General features: G+C 41.0%; 1 protein-coding gene across 1 annotated transcript; it reads left to right on the plus strand.

Annotated features, from left to right (window-relative positions):
- The first annotated feature begins 285 nt into the window (after window positions 1-285).
- Window positions 286-15,890, plus strand: LOC135481337 (squalene monooxygenase-like). The gene is given in 14 exon segments (XM_064761175.1): window positions 286-423; window positions 5,794-5,886; window positions 5,888-5,932; window positions 5,934-6,024; window positions 6,280-6,299; window positions 6,301-6,383; window positions 6,385-6,465; window positions 8,532-8,628; window positions 9,226-9,511; window positions 9,769-9,812; window positions 9,814-10,110; window positions 12,768-12,815; window positions 12,817-12,854; window positions 13,785-15,890. Coding segments are annotated over 14 exon segments (1,557 nt in total). The 3' UTR covers window positions 13,981-15,890.
- Window positions 15,891-17,204: the final 1,314 nt, after the last annotated feature.

The raw sequence follows: 17,204 nt of genomic DNA on the forward strand, positions 1-17,204 counted from the left end.
TAAGAGGCAGACGAGGTTTACAGGCGCACAAAACTCGATAGTTTCCCCAACCGTGTTAGACGAATTCAGTGAGTGACGAAAAGAAATTGCAATGGAAACGCAACCAATGTGAGACTGGCTTCAAGTGCAACCCTTTATCTGAGATCAGCTGCATGGTGTCGAAGTTCGAACACCCTATGACTGTTGAGTTCAGTGGTCCCAGTTTTCACTGCCCATTGTCTTTGATGGTCATTACAAATTCTTAATCTAGTTTCTGTGAGCTTGCATTTGGTAGGGACAGTCACTATGGCCATCCTGACGTACTTTCTCAGAGTGGGAACCGAGGTTGTGTCGTCTAGTCTGACCTTACAGTTAATCACCATGCTCGTCACTTTAACCGTCCTCGGACTTTCGGCTTTTGTGCTTTACTTTGGATACCGAGTGGTAAGTGAAAGTCATATTTGTTGTTTTTTGTTTGGCACGCGATAAGTTCACATATTCATTAACTGTTTAGCGTGCAAAGTTTTAAAGTTTCGACGCAGGACTGCGTTTTCGTACGGCCATGGAGCAGGACTCAACTTACGTAAGTACCTCATCGAGGACTCGGCTTATGTAAGCACCGCATCGAGCAGGACTCGGCTTATGTAAGCACCCCTATGGAGCAGAGCTCCACTCCACATTAGTAAGTACCCCTATGGAGCAGGACTCAGCTGATTTAAGTAACCTATGGAGCAGAACTCAATGTATGTGAGTACCCCCCATGGAGCAGGACTCAACTTATGTAATTAAGCCAGACGTAGATCGAGCTTGCGACTGTGAGTTGGAGTTGGACATGTTTTACTTTTCAGCGACTCGAACCATCCAGTTGTACCCATTTTCATTGATGTCCGCGTGCTTATGTTCAGTTGCTCCAAGGGATACATCACGTGGTGCATCATATGTATCAGATACACTGTGATGGCGACCACAAAGTAGACCAATGAGCCGGAAAATAAGCTCATCGATATATGTCGGGGCTTAATCTGTGCTTGTATGACTCCTCTTACAAGGCACAGACAGAACAGATGATGTACATGGGGAGTGTAACAAGTGAGATGGCTATAATTAGAATAAATTATTAAATTTGTCTATAAAGTGAAAAGTGTGAATAAAAGGGCAAGAAAATTTTCCAAGATACCTTAAATTTTGAAAGAAATCACAGCATAAAGGTATATTAGACATTATATCAATTACATCCACACATCGTGTAGAAGGGCCCCGTCTTCATGAACAGGCCATACGACAGTCACGTTGCTAAGTAACTTCTCATAGTTGTTGCCAGTCTTAGTCAACCTACGCACACCGAAACTAAATCTGATCTGATGCTGCCAGTTGCTCACAATCGTTAAGTTTTGCCAAACTTTTTGACATAAGCGCTACGCATAGGTTGATTGTATCAAGTTGTACCCAGTTGCTTATGGTCGCAAATTGACCTACACTCTGCTTTAGAGCCCTGCTTGATAGGCTAGGGCCATCCACATGGAAACTACACACCATTATGCAGGGAAATTATCAGTGAGAGATCACATGTTAAGGCAGATAAGGGAGTTGTAAAGTTGAGGTTACTGTCCATTGTTCTCAATTGTTCTTTGTGAAAAGCAGACTTTTCAGCAGGCTTTTCAGCAGACTTTTCAGCAGGCTTTTCAGCAGACTTTTCAGCAGGCTTTTCAGCAGGCTTTTCACAGCTGGCCTAAAGAATGAAATGATACATTGGACTGGTATAGAGACAGCATCTGAGAGTAGGCATTACAGATCCTTACTGTGCATAGACGAAAGTCGGAATGAACGCTTATGGCACTTCCGGCCAATCCCAAATTCAAAGTTGGGAGCCTTTAGCCGTGCATAAAGATACTGAATTTCCTGTGACACGCTTTTATGTACATTATTTTTTTACAGTAATAAGTATGTGTTTAAAGAGAATGAAATTGGACATTAAGGATTGCTGTCTTACGCCATCTTGTCAATGCAAACAAGCGCAAAAGAGCATATTTTAAAGCTAGTTCACCAAGTCAAACAATCCTCTGCTGGTTAGTGTCCATAGGTGGGCAGTGTAACGTTTGACAGCATAGCTCCACAAACCATGTGGCAGCTTCAACGCTAACTACAAGTAAGTTGGTACTGAGTGAGGAACAGTTGTGATTCGCCTAACATAATATAGGATCAAGCTCCTGCTTGGTGCATCAGAGACATATAGACCGGCCACTCGGCCTGAAAGGTCGCAGAAGAAAGTATTTTCCTTCTATTAAGCAAGTCTGCTAAAAGCAAATTTGAACACGTATACTATAAATAGTGGTATAATAAACAATGCAAGTGTAGCGGAATGGTTTTCCAGGCTTTAAGGTTTTATAGAATATGCACATCCGGGCACCTCACGTGACAGTGACTGCCAGACAGTGAGGTGAAAGATAAGATGGGGAGGTAAGGGATTCAAGCACACACTGGATAATATTCTGAGAACTACTCATGTGGGTAGGAAAAAAGCTCTTACATGTTGGATACATACATGTAAGTAGGGAGGATAACCAATGTTTGCATGGTCTTACTGTCTTTGAGGTGACTTCGTTTGGTTTTCACTTTTGGTTGACAACATGGCCAATATCAGTTCAGTACAGTGACAATGTAAATTTATATTCTGGATCTGTGCCCCCCCCCCCCCCCCCCAAAAATGATAGTAACTGTCCAGTCAAATATTGAGACAGGGCTGAAGAATTGCCAGCCCATCCTAGGCTATACATGGTACCTGGCTTTTAACACAGGGAGCAATGTACATTTATATTCTGGATCTGTGCCCCGACCCCCCCCCCCCTAAAAAATGATAGTAACTGTCCAGTCAAATATTGAGACAGGGCTGAAGAATTGCCAGCCCATCCTAGGCTGTACATGGTACCTGGCTTTTAACACAGGGAGCAATGTACATTTATATTCTGAATCTGTGCCCCCCCCCCCTCCACCCCACCCTCCAAAAAATGATAGTAACTGTCCAGTCAAATATTGAGACAGGGCTGAAGAATTGCCAGCCCATCCTAGGCTGTACATGGTACCTGGCTTTTAACACAGGTAGCAATGTACATTTATATTCTGGATCTGTGCACCGACCTTCCCCTCCAACCCCCCCCCCCCCCCAAAAAAAATGATAGTAACTGTCCAGTCAAATATTGAGACAGGGCTGAAGAATTGCCAGCCCATCCTAGGCTATACATGGTACCTGGCTTTTAACACAGGGAGCAATGTACATTTATATTCTGAATCTGTGCCCCCCCCCCCCCTCCACCCCACCCTCCAAAAAATAATAGTAACTGTCCAGTCAAATATTGAGACAGGGCTGAAGAATTGCCAGCCCATCCTAGACTTTACATGGTACCTGGCTTTTAACACAGGGAGCAATGTACATTTATATTCTGAATCTGTGCCCCCCCCCCCCCCCTCCACCCCACCCTCCAAAAAATGATAGTAACTGTCCAGTCAAATATTGAGACAGAGCTGAAGAATTGCCAGCCCATCCTAGGCTGTACATGGTACCTGGCTTTTAACACAGGGAGCAATGTACATTTATGGACAGATGCTATAGATGTTAAGACAAAAGATTATGGTCACAAAATTTAACACTTAAAAATATTTTTCCTGTACAGTGTCCATGGATAAATATCTCTTGTCATGCACAAATTTTCATGTAAGGTGCCCTTGAACTTTTAAAATATTGACGTAAATGTTTATGTATAAACGTAATTGTAGTATCAAACTCCATGATATAGCTTTGAATATTCTTTAAAATATCACTAAGAAGTTGTGAACATAATGTTGATTAGCATCAGGTATTATTTACAGAAACAGCAGGTTGATACAATCTCTCTTTTACGTGATGGTTATGCTCCAGGGCCCAGTTGCTCAAAAGCATATCAGAAGTTAAGCCCAGTATTGACTGTAGTCCACACTGGGTTTAACTTTGCATTAGGATGAGACTGGTATTAAGATTTAAGCCTGGCTTGACTTTAATACACTTTAGAAGAACTGGCCCGAGCAGTTTAACACTATCAGATTCCTGGTTGTGGACACAAGCTAGTGGGTGACGGTCACACTCTTAATACTCTGCTTACACCAGCCTGTGAATAAAACCGATGTGGCTAAGAAGTTTGTACAAATTTTGAATTCCACTCTACACTAATACAGTCGGTTCTAATGCCTTTACCTTTGTAAATCATTACAGGAATATATGGATTAAATACCTTGCAGGTAACATATTGCCAGATGGGATTTGGTCCATATCGCTGTTTAGCACTGTATGAGCAACATTGTGCTGTACTTGAGTTTTCCCCGTAAAGCTGTTCACACCTCCACACGTGGAGAATATGTTTCAACAGTTTTGTTGAACTGTTAACCCTTCTAGCCTGACTTGTAATTGGACAACATCTTGTATCAGCCTGGCCACTGCTACATGGTATGAAAAGCTTTTATCTACAGGTGAGAACAACTTAAACATATCCACAGCTAGCTAAAGATGTGTCAAGGCTGTATCATTGTCACCTGATAATTCATGGGCTGTCCAATAAATGGCCAAATTGATCACTTTTGTGATGTTTGTTTGTGCTGAATATCCTCAGGGAAAAGAAAACGTCTGTATAAGAAATAAATCTTGTGAGCTGTAAATATCTAATAAATATAGTACTAGCTGGTATTTAAAAAGTGTATAACAAATACATGCATGAACAAGCAAGGTATTGATCAGGTTGTCCAGGTTGAAATCAGTAGAGATTTGTGCTGATATATAGGTAGAGGATGAAGTGGTTTTGATACCAGTTCAAATGTATACATGCACTGTGTATCGTGAGAACCAATCTTGCACAGATACACATATGTGCTTTTCAGGACTTTCACTGTTCATATGGACTCTGTACATGTGACTAGAATTTGTGAATTGTGCCCACACCAGTGGTTGTGATGTGAGACTGGGTGACACCTTGGCAGTGGTGGACATCTGGCGGGGTTTTCACCTGCCCAGCACATCTGGGTGTTACAATGCTGGTACATGTATAATAAGGGCATACAGATACCTGTTCATGATGTACTTCTGATCAAGCTGCTAAGTGAAGTTATTTTCCTTAAGCCAGCTCAGATCAAACCGTTATTTCTCCTCGTTGACTGCATACACATTATCTGTATGCTGAAACACAGTGGCTGAAGCCTGTTCTGCACCTGTTGACATGCTAATTGTGTTTTCTCTCACAGGGAAACCAGTTTCACCAGACCACTCCATTATTACATGAGCTTCACAAAAGTTTGATTACTTTGTCATCTGGCTTTTTTCTCCAGGGTTAATTCTTTGCCTTTCACAAGGTTTTATGTATTAAAATTTTTTCACACTCACACATCATATGTGTAGTAGTGTAAGAAGGCGTATGACCTGTTAACTATAGCATATGCATGTACTTGCATCCACCTTCACAAGGCTGTTCCATGACATTCTCATGCCCATGAGCACCTTTACCAACGATTTCACTATCTGCTTTTGTCTAGAAAGGCACGAAAGTGTTGAAACTATTCTCAGATGACATGGAATGTTAAGTACATGTAAACTGATTGGTTATAACTTATATACACTTGTATTATATACGCTTCCAAAATTTCCCGTTTAGAAACCTCCATTTACTGTACAAGGGAAATTTATTTGTATGTATAGTAAATACACTTCTGCACTGTATTGAAGTATTAGGTATATATATCCCCTTTTTATTGTTTAAGCATGTCTATTTTTGATTATTAATAAATTTTTATTTTCAGAGAAAGTCTAAGGTAACTCGTCCTGAACATGTCTTCACCGAGAGCTCAGCTGACCCAGAAGTGGTTATTATCGGCTCAGGAATCTTAGGGTCCTGCCATGGCGACGGTCCTGGCTCGGGATGGTCGGAGGGTGACCGTTTATCGAGCGTGACATGAAGGAACCAGACCGTATAGTGGGAGAGCTGTTACAGCCTGGTGGATTCAGGGCACTGCAGCAGCTTGGACTGGAAGGTGCAACAATTATCATTTTACTTGAATTTTTGAATGCTCTGCTTTCACTGTTCTCTGGGCCTTTGTTCAAGAGTTAAAATTAAACATCATCTGAGGAATAATAATCTTTTGAATCTGACAAATTATTTGCTTTACCCAGTAACTCAAAATGCCATTGATTTATGCCGTGACAGTGTACTGTTCACTTAGTCATATTCAAACCAGAACTCCTGTTATCTTTATGTAATTAAGGTAGACTTGTTCTTTTGTGTGTAGATTGTGTGGATGGCTTTGATTGCTCACTGTGTCAAGGGTTATGTCATCCATGATCTTGACTCCAGCGCAGAAGTGCAGATCCCCTACCCTGTGGACACCAACACTAACCACACCGGTCACGGGCAGGTCTTTCCATCACGGCAGGTTTGTCATGGCCCTGAGAAAAGCTGCTCAAAGCAGAGAAAAGTAAGGACACTGGCAGGACCCCCTGCATTCTTCTAAGAGGCTCCTCAAGCAATAGATTGCGCAATACATCACCCTTGGCTTAAGCTTTAGGCACTGTGTATAATCATGGGATTTAAACTTCATGAGCAGTTGATAATGAAACTATGGCGAATACGAGAACTTATATCTGATTGCTTTCTTATACAGGTGCAAGATGTCACACATGTAAGTGTGAGAGATTCATGGGATATGGATCTCCATAAGACTTTCCATTAAGACTCACCACCACCTGCCCCAACCCCCTCCCCCCCCACCCATCGCACAAAATATAAATACGATTCTAAAAATTGTAGTTTGTTTTATGCAGAATTTGCCTTTTACCTGGAAAAACTGTGGGACATTTGGTAGTGGTGTAATTTGTGGCACATCACGTCAGTAATGGTCAGGTACATGTGTATGTACTTGTTGGGGGTAGGCATTGCAAATTTCTAATATTACAGGCAATAGACCTTTCCAAACTGTCCATCAGGAACATGCAGCTGACCCATCATAGGCAGTATTGTTGCAAATAGATCAACAGGATGTGCCACACATGGTTACAAATGTTTGATCTTTCTGTGATGCTATGATGTCACAGTTGCTTCACAGGGAAGGGAATGAAAAGCAATGTGGCCACGTGAAGAGGTAGTGGGAGCATTGGATGTGTTGGATCCATCCGTATATCTGAGAGATGACTTTTATGGTAGATAAAATCATTACTCCCCATGTATGTTCCAGTGAGTAGTTTGATTCCTTGTGTGAATAATGTTCTACATTGTGAGATGTAATTAAGGATTGCTCCCTGAACATAGGTATAATGCTGATTAACCTGCATGCTGTATGTATAAGTTCTGTGTCAGAAAATGAATAATGGCAAGTAACCCCCACCCACCCCTACAGAAAACATCCTCTGAACATTTATGCAGGTCGCACTTTATTCCCCCGAGCGTTCCAGCTCAGTCATGGAGCCATTACAAAATCCAAAAGTAAATATTCATTGTTTATTTTCCCACCCAGTCAGCAGCTAGGTGAGCATGTACCAGTACCTTATATAAAGACTTTGACCTGAGAGGAGTCAGGTAGCATCTGGCCCCCACCCACACACACCATGCCCACGAGGTGTGTGTGTGGGGGGGGGGGGGGGGGGGGAGATAAGGGGGAGACACTTCACGCCTGCCAGCTGTTTCACCAAAATCACAAGTTATTTAATAATGCTCTTACACAATGTGAGCTGGCTGTCAGGTGTTCTAGCCAATCCCTCTCTGCTGGTGTTTCCTGTGCATACCAGAAGCCAGTAGAATATCACTTGGTGTTATAAAACATGTTTTGTTGAGAGTTCACCCGGAATTTACATGTGATATCGGTCAGCTGAGTACCTGGTGTGGCTCACAAAAATGGTTCAGCCATCCATGAACTGGATATATGAAAGATTAGACTTAAGAATAACACTGAAATTCTCAGAAATTCTCTTGTATGTCAATGGATTCCAATAATAAAGAATACTGTGTGCAGTCACACACCTTGTACGTGATCAGGAACACGTGAAACCCTTCAATCTGCTGATAGAAGTGAGCAGAAAAGGTATATCATATCTTATTCAAAACTCTTATACGATGATGAGTACAAAATCGATGCAGAAACAGTTAAGAAGTATCCTTTTTGTGTTAATAATACTTGTGGAAGCAGTTTTTGACTGTCGTTATCTTTTAGAATATTTACCAAGTACCGACAGTATTCACCTTTTAAGCCTGGGAATACAGGTTTGACATTTTTAAAAATGTCACTGTGGAAAAAAGCGGTAATGGCAGATAGTTCATGTTAAACCTATACAGTATTAGTTTCCAGTGACCTTGGTTTAATACTATGTAACAGAACAATCTCAGTCTTACTTGTTTCAAAGGGCTGTTTTCCAAAACATGATTAATGCACACGCTTTTACATTTAGATTCCAAGCGCTTTTATTGAAGACTGTAATATTAAAATAAGTTTGTCAGTAACTGTACTATGTGAATATTGCATGATTATTTATGACATGTGCTCTGTTTCAGTATAACATACATTGAGGGTGCGGCTACCAAGTTAATAGAGGACAATGGAGTGGTTGTTGGTGTAGAATACAAAGACAAAGTCACGGATAAGAAAAAGGTAGCTGGACACGCAGCACCCCTTCTTTGTCCTCCCAGATAGTCAGGGTCTCTCCAGTCTCTCCAGCTCCCCAGTCTCTCCAGTCCCTCCAGATTCACATTGTTTACAGATCTTGTCACTTGTTCTTCTGGATGGCTCAAAGGTTTTATGATAAGTAGCTCTAAATCACTAAAGACTGTGGTTATGTAGGAAATTTTTAGGGCATACTTCATAGAATTATTCTAGTTATTTTGCGCATATTTTTGGTCAGTGGCATCTTCCCACCCTTCGTCTTCATTTGCTCCCTCCCCCCCACACACACAGACACATACACGTCCCCCCCCCCCCCCCCCCCCCCCACACACACACACAGTTGTTTTGATACCTGTCCTGGTTGATGTAATGGCAGTAGGTAACTTAATAGATATTAGAAATTAAAGTGTTGTGTAAAGCCAGTTTTAACTCCCAAGAACAAGGTTGTCACTTTCACTCTTTAAGACACATTTTAAAGTGCATGTTAAGAAATAAAACACATGTGTTTTGTGTATCATTTAGGTAACATTAAAAGTATCCATCTCTAAAACCTTCCCATGACTTATACAATGTGCTTTTTGGCAGGAAGTCTACGCTCCATTGACCGTGGTCGCTGATGGCTGCTTCTCAAAGTTCCGCAAGTACCTGGTAAAGGAGACGGTGAGAGTGTCCTCGCACTTTGTGGGCACACTGATGAAGAACTGCCCCCAGAGGCAAGCTAATCATGCAGAGCTAGTGCTAGCTGACCCCTGCCCCATACTCGTCTATCAGATCTCATCAGACTCTACACGAGTGCTCGTGGACGTGAGGGGATCCATGCCCCCCAACATCAAGGAGTACTTTGTGGAACACATTGCCCCGCAGTTGCCTGGTGAGTGAGAAGATGTTAAAGACAGAGGGCCAGCTGCTCTGCTTCCCTCCCTCTGCAGATGACATATAACAGGGTAATTTAACTAGGGAGTGAAACAGTATTATACGTGCAAATTACCTGTTCCTTTTCAACCAGCTGATAGTTGTGTGGTGATTCGACTCACGTTTATAAATGCTCAAACTGACTGTCTTCTCATGTAATTTGTTTGGTAGCACTAAGTACATCGGCACATCACTATGATGTGTTATACATTGCAGACCACATCAGAGAGCCATTCATTGACAGTGTGACCAATGGGCTGTGTGCGATCCATGCCCAGCAGCTTTCTGCCTGCTGATGCCTTGGAGCAGCCTGGCACCCTGATCCTGGGTGATGCCTTCAACATGCGGCACCCTCTGACAGGTGGGGGGATGAGCGTGGCCCTGAGTGACATCATCATCTGGAGAGAGCTCCTGAAGCAAATCCCCTCCCTCACAGACTACGAGGCTCTCATCAAAGCATCCAGGGTCTTCCAGATTAAGAGAAAGAGCAACCATTCGTTTGTGGTGAATGTGCTGGCCCAGGCCCTGTATGAACTGTTTGCAGCTAATGATGGGTTAGTGACAACATTCAGTATCCCAGTAATGTTAGGTATTTGTTAGTCCTGATTTTATGCCATGCACAAGAGTATTTCTCTAGAACAATGGCATGCACAATACTTAAAAAGATTATAATCTGTTTAAAACAATTTATTACTGTGAGGGCTTTTGAGAAACGTAATAATGACTTAAAATGCACCAAAAACAATAGGTCTACTGTCCTAGCCGATCTGCGGGCAGCTGGCATGGCTCATTGGGTGACGTCATAGATGGCCAACCGGAGTCAAGCTGGCCTATATAACCTGGGAATTCGTATCAAAATGATGTCATTTTCAAGATGTCACACAGAAGGAAATATACTGCCATATCAATTTCAATCCATAGTGGATTCCGATTTATGACCCTGAGATCTCTGATCAGACATCAGATTCAGAGTTTTCAGACGTTGAATTTGATCTTTGTCCAGGCATTTCCAACCGCACTGACAATACGGACAGGGAAGCTACATAGAGCTCTATCCTCTTATACTGTACGTGTCGTGTTTCTCTTGAAGTTTTATCTGAATTTGCTGTTTTTTCCTTCTATCCGCCTCACAATAAATATCATTCTATTCCGCCAGGGATTCTAAGTTCATACCCATTTACGATGGCAACTATCTGTACCTTTTATTGTCGGCATTCCGAACAGCCCATGCATACAGGGATTTATAGTCGTGTACAATATAAATACATTTATAACGTGGACGTCGCGTCAGTGTACAGGGATTTGCTATCTATCAGTTTTCAGTGCGGCCATTAGTATTTTATAACCGCTGTGTGTGCAGGTGCTGTTGTGGAAATCTTTTGAGTTCTGCTGTATTCGTCTCATGGCTTTCAGCTGTATAATGGCTAGAGCAGGTATGGTTGCTTTTGGTGGGTCCAAAACCCTTTTTTCTTTTGCTATAAATCCATGCCTTCCTGAGGGCCAAATTGTCTGGAAACTTGAAAGAACTAACTCTAAGGCTCTTCGACGACCTGTTTTTACAACTGTATGCCAAACAGAAAATCATAAAATCATAAAATTCAATATGTTCGCTGTCACTCTTGCTGCGGTTTTTAACACTGAACTAAATAGCGAAGCTCAGACTTCGCGGGTAAAGGTTGGGTTTTTGTATGGCATAATTCAGCAGAGACTAGAGAGTGTTGGCGTAAAAACCAGCCTCATTATCTGATGGTTTCAAATGCCATGTTACTCATATTATTATGCCCTTTTTCAATATTTTTTGGCACTCAATTTAACAGTATATACAAGGGTAGCTAATTATGCATAAATGATGAATCTGGAGAGTAATCCTTTAAGAAACTGGGTAGAGTTGGAAAGAACCCATTGCCCCAAGATAAGGTAAATTTGCATCCAGCAGGTAAAATTTGAAAATGTTAATTGTCAAGCTAAAAGCACCATACACACCTCACCAACAAAATTTCCTGAATGTTAATGATTACAATAGGTCTTTGAAGAAAAAAAAAGTTTCAGAAATACACCTAATTGTTTACTTGGTTGTTGTGTTAAATTTCTTTTCACTGCCAAAGTTCATCATTCACTTTTAGCTGGGCTGCATAAAGTAGAGGTAGCTTATGTCGTACCCTGAGCGTCAGCGTCCAATGACAGAGAAAGCAATGTTAAACAAAATGTTGGGGGTGTAGAGCAGAATAGCATGAGGGGGATATTCCATCGTTGATTAGATTTATATATTTATTTATTTATCTATTTGATTGGTGTTTTACGCCGTACTCAAGAATATTTCACTTATACGACGGCGGCCAGCATTATTGTGGGTGGAAACCAGGCACAGCCCGGGGGAAACCCACGACCATCCGCAGGTTGCTGCAGACCTTCCCATGTACGGCCGGATAGGAAGCCAGCATGAGCTGGACTTGAACTCACAGCAACCGCATTAGTGAGAGACTCCTGGGTCATTACGCTGCACTAGCGCCCTAACCAACTGAGCCACGGAGGCCCCTTCGTTGATTAGATGTGGGTATATTAAGTACCGTAAATTGTTGAATTCCTGACTTTGTGTATTGTGTATATGAATCAATGTTAAACAAAGTGTTAGTGATTTCTGAAGAAATACTGCTTGTATTGAGCTCAGGGTTTGTACACATGTAGAGCACAATAGCACAAGAGGGATATTCCATCATTGATTCGGTGTGTGCATGTTAAGTACTGTAAATTCCTGACTTAGAGGATGGTGTATTAGAATCACTCTCAAACAAAATGTTAGGGTTGGTATCTTAAAAAGTATTGTATGTAATGACCTGAAGTTTTACATGCATATAAAGCAACATGGCACAAGGGGGATGTTCCAGTGCTAATGCTCTGTGAGCATGTAAATTACTGAATTCACGATTTCAGTTATGCACTGAGCTGAGGTTTGCATGCCTGTGTCTCATACAACTGAGCTCTTTGGTAGCCTTCCTACCATTTCTAAGTTTTTAATTTGCTAATTTTTTCTGAGAATTCATAATCAGTTACTGCATGGTAATATTCATTATGTATGTATAATCCTTAATCTCCTGCTAATCCCAGGCGTAAAATTTCCCTGGAGTTATGAAAGTTAAGCAACAATCAAGCAAATAAAATAAATCATTCATTTAATGTGGTCTTTTGAAATAACAATGTCCTTGATGTTGACAGAGTATTTACGGTGCCTGAGAAGAGCGTGTTTCAGCTACTTTCAGCTGGGTGGGAGAGTGCGTGTCAGGACCAGTAGGGCTCCTCTCTGTGTGAGTACACCACAGCTGATGCTTCCTCTAACACTGAGCAGTTCTCAAGCTATTTTCTTCTTCTGAAGCTCAGTCTGTTTTGTTCGTATTTCAAAGTGGTTGCTTCCTGGAATGCTGTTTTAATGTTATGTTTTCTATTTTACCTCTCTACATGTAGTTTTGTTCAATCTAAGGAAAGTTTGTGTCTTATTGATGGAAGAGAAGCCATTTTCTCAAAACATTTATTGTCTGAAGTGATGTTTACCTTCTTCCACTATTATGGTAAACATTTATTAAAAACATTATCGAAGGAATGTAGGTTTTTATTTAGAATTGAAACCGATCTATAATACGATTGAGGGAGTGGGCTGTGGCCAAGTGGTTAAAGGTGCTCTCCTGTCAGTAGTTAGGACACATGAGGCATGGGTTCAAACTCTACCATGGACAGCCGACTTGTGGCTTTCCCCCATTCATTGGTTGTGAGGCTTTGGCAATAGTAAGAGGTCACATTGCTTGTATGACAGCTTGTGCACGTGATCTAACATGTCTTCCACCCATTTGGTGTGTACACCTGCACTTCACATGTGTGGAAGTTTCTAAGTAACATGGCAAATGTTTGTGGTTTCCCCAGACACTCAGGTGTCTTCCACCCATTTGGTGTGTACACCTGTACTTCACATGTGTGGAAGTTTCTCAGTAACATGGCAAATGTTGGTGGTTTCCCCAGACACTCAGGTGTCTTCCACCCGTAATGCTGACTTCCATATTATAAGTGAAAAATTCTTGAGTGTGGTCTTAAACAAGTCAAATAAAATCTCGCCACGATATGGCTGAAATATTGCCGATGTGGCGTCAAACCAAAATCATTCATTCAAAAAAAATCAATAAAATACTAAAATGAACTGTATGATTGACTTAAATATAATGTTCGTTGTTCTTGTGTCTTTGTAGCCTCAGTCCCAAACCTCACAAGCTCGTGGGTCATTTCTTCGCGGTGGCGTTGTATGCGATATACATCCTGTTTAAGTCTGAACCATGGTGGGCTGTTCACAGAGTTGTCTACAAATCCTTCATGGTCTTCAAACAAGCCTGTAGTGTAATATTCCCCCTTATCTGGTCAGAAGTTAAAACATTGCTTTTGCGGTGATCAAAATTAGTCTTACCAATTTACATGTATTTTATAAAAGATGTCAGTATTTTGCATTATGCTCAGTTGAATTTTACTCGTGTGATGTTATCTTCAAGTAGTTTGCTCTATGCTGTAGTTGATGTATAAATGTGCATAAACTTATGTACTCGTATTGAAATTGTTTTCACAGAGCTTTAATGGGCTTTAGAAAGTTTTTAGTGTTTACCCTGTTTTGTCAGTTTTACCTGCTAATTCCTTTTATCCAGGTATCTAAACTAACAGGTGTCATATTGATATCCTTGTTAGCTGATGGAAAGTGTTAGTGTCAGATACGTATATCCTTGTTTATAATTGTAAAATTATGGTGAAAGTTTTATCTTTTTTTTCTAGGTGACATGTTGACAAACCTTGACCTGATACTTTTATAAAGATAGAGTACTGTAAGTAGTTTGAGTAAAGTTACTCTAATTTTGAACCGTCACTTGTGTTGTAGGAGAAAATGGTAGATATTATAAATGTATGAAAGGTAGATTTGACTTTTCAAACCTAGGTATGTTGTTTTACCCTTTAATATTTGCCATACATGAACTATAATTTGAACTTGTAGCTCAAGAAATATTGAATATTCCTGCCAAATACCAAAGTGTAAACTGTTGTGTAACAGATTACCACTTATAGTCCTGTAAATAGACATCTACAGGTAAAGGTGCGTTCTGTTTGTTAGGGATAACTTATTTTTTGTTTTTAATGTAACATAATGTTTTAATGTTCTGAATAGGATTTTACCACTTTTAAAATCATGTTTAAGACTTTAAAAATATATACTTGATAATCACAACATATATCATCACTTTACTGCATGCTTTAAGGGACCGCTGGTTTTTAGATGGTTTGTTTTCTTGTTAAATGATCCCTCTGTACACGTACATGAATTTCCATTGATTTTCAGTACCCAGTAACCTGGGTAAAGAAAACTGATAGTCCTCAAACATTGTAAATGGTGAGATACATGTACTTCTGGCTTTTAGTAAATTAGTTATTATTTAGTTATTATCTTGAAGAAAATTATTGTATGTTGAGATACTTTCCGCTGTCTTGGGTTTTGTAGAAAGACCACATGTATTTTCAACAAAAAATAATCACCGTAAAGGAACAGAAAAAGAAACAAATGAAAAGATGACTGTCATTGTTAGACTGTACACTTTTGAGTGTAAATTGTTTGTTTTCTTGCTGATATGAGATTATTTCTTATCCTCATTATTTAGGCATGTAGTAGACACCAGTCTTATGTTATCTTCCAAATAATAGGTACACCTCAGAAGTAGATCTTGTGTTTGGGTAGTATGTATATTTGTCACTTATAGGTTAGCCCTGTAGTGTTAGCGGCTTGTCAGTGTCACGTGTGATGTGCAGCACCAGATGTTCAAAGTCCCGGTTACCAGCTTGTCAATGTTAAGTGTAGTGTGCATTTTCCCAGCGTTGCTTCCACACAACGCATATAGGGTGCCTCCATGGCGGTGGTTAGCGTGTATGCGCGCGCAGTGAACTAGGAGCCTCTCAGCAATGTGGCTGATGTGAGTTCCAGCCCAGCTCATGCTGGCTTCCTAGCTGAATCCTTACAGCAACCTGCACATGGTCGTGGGTTACCATAACGCAAGTCACTGTCGTAGGCCTATAAGTGAAATATTCTTGAGTAGGGCTTAAAACACCAATCAAATAAATAAACATTAACACATAGCGTTTTGGAAATCGAAAAATCTAATGAAACTGATCTCAGATCAAAGTTCCGGTGTACATGTCGGTGTACATATACTTGAAGAAGGTTGCGTGTTAAGCATGTGGACCAACCAGTAACTTATGTCCACTAATTTTATATGACCTGTATGTCTACAAATGTGATAAAACATGAAATACATTGTCATTTATACCACCTTAATTGTGTCTGGTGTTGATATTGTCCTATAGTGACTGAATATGAACTAGCATGCGTGTAAACCTGTGCCTCTGATGTACATGCGCTTCAGTCATCTCCAACCGGCCCCGATAGCACAGTTGGTCGAGCGTCCGCTTCGGGAGTGGTAGATTCAGGGTCAATCCTGGGTCCAGTCACACCTAAGAATTTAAAAGAGGAAGTTGTAAGTTTTTCGCTTGACGTTCGGCACGAAGGGGATAGTGTAATGGCTCGGGCGGGCGGCTTACTTGCCTTCGGTAAGGCGTCTGGGTGAAGCAGCACTAGATAAAATAGCGGTGGAAATGCTTCCTGCATTAAGGAGGCACATTACATGCGTTCTGAGGATTCCTTCGTCGTCATTTGACTGAAAAATTAAGTACGACGTTAAACCCCAAGCACTCACTCACTCAAGCATCTCCATAGTGGTGTCTCTTGCAGACATTCCAGATGTTTAAAAGCCTGGTGTCGTCATATATCGACTTTGTCAGCTCTTTCCATTTTACTAGGGGTGTTTCATGTTCGAGCTCTCTTCTCTTAAAGGTAAAAACAGACATGCAGTATCAGGTGACTTGTGAAGAAAGTTAGGCAACCTTTGTTGACATTTCTATAGCGATCACTAATCTCACCGTGTTCCAGAGGCACAAATGACACCGTTTTCATCTAAAAATTCAAGTTCACAAATGTTTAGCTGCTCAGTTTGGGTCACATGTTACAGTAGGACTTTACATGATAGAGTTTACCTTTACCGATAAAAGAGTTCTAACTCGAAACTCACCTTTTTCAGCTATTACTGCGCATTACAAGGTTAAATAGCACTGGGCTCAATAATATTACCTTTGACTTTTAAAGCTCTACAGGTCGATCGTTCAATTTTTTGACAACCTATATGTAACATGAAGCTCACATTTGCATGGATGCAAGATGGCACGAAATCATTTACATCATGGCACGAAATCATTTACATAACGTCGGCAAGGTTTATGGATGGAGAAAGCTGGAGAGTCTGCGGAATAAACCACTGCCCTGTTGTGCCAGTCGCAGCCGGAACAACATAAGCTGGATTTAAACATTAGTCAGGGACTGCACGATAGCCTATTCCCTGCTAGACAGCACTTAAATCATCTTAAGTCAGCGACGCAAACAGATATTGCCTTCTGTAAACAGATATTAATCGTCCCCATGAGCGCTTACTGTCACCAAGGTCGTGCTGGACAAAAGTAGCCCGCCAATCCACAAATCTCCTGTGCAAGGGATTGAGCCAGCAACTAGTTACATCGCTTTGGACCTCTCA

This window comes from Liolophura sinensis, unplaced genomic scaffold (assembly GCF_032854445.1).
Source record: "Liolophura sinensis isolate JHLJ2023 unplaced genomic scaffold, CUHK_Ljap_v2 scaffold_23, whole genome shotgun sequence".
Lineage (NCBI taxonomy): Eukaryota > Metazoa > Mollusca > Polyplacophora > Chitonida > Chitonidae > Liolophura > Liolophura sinensis.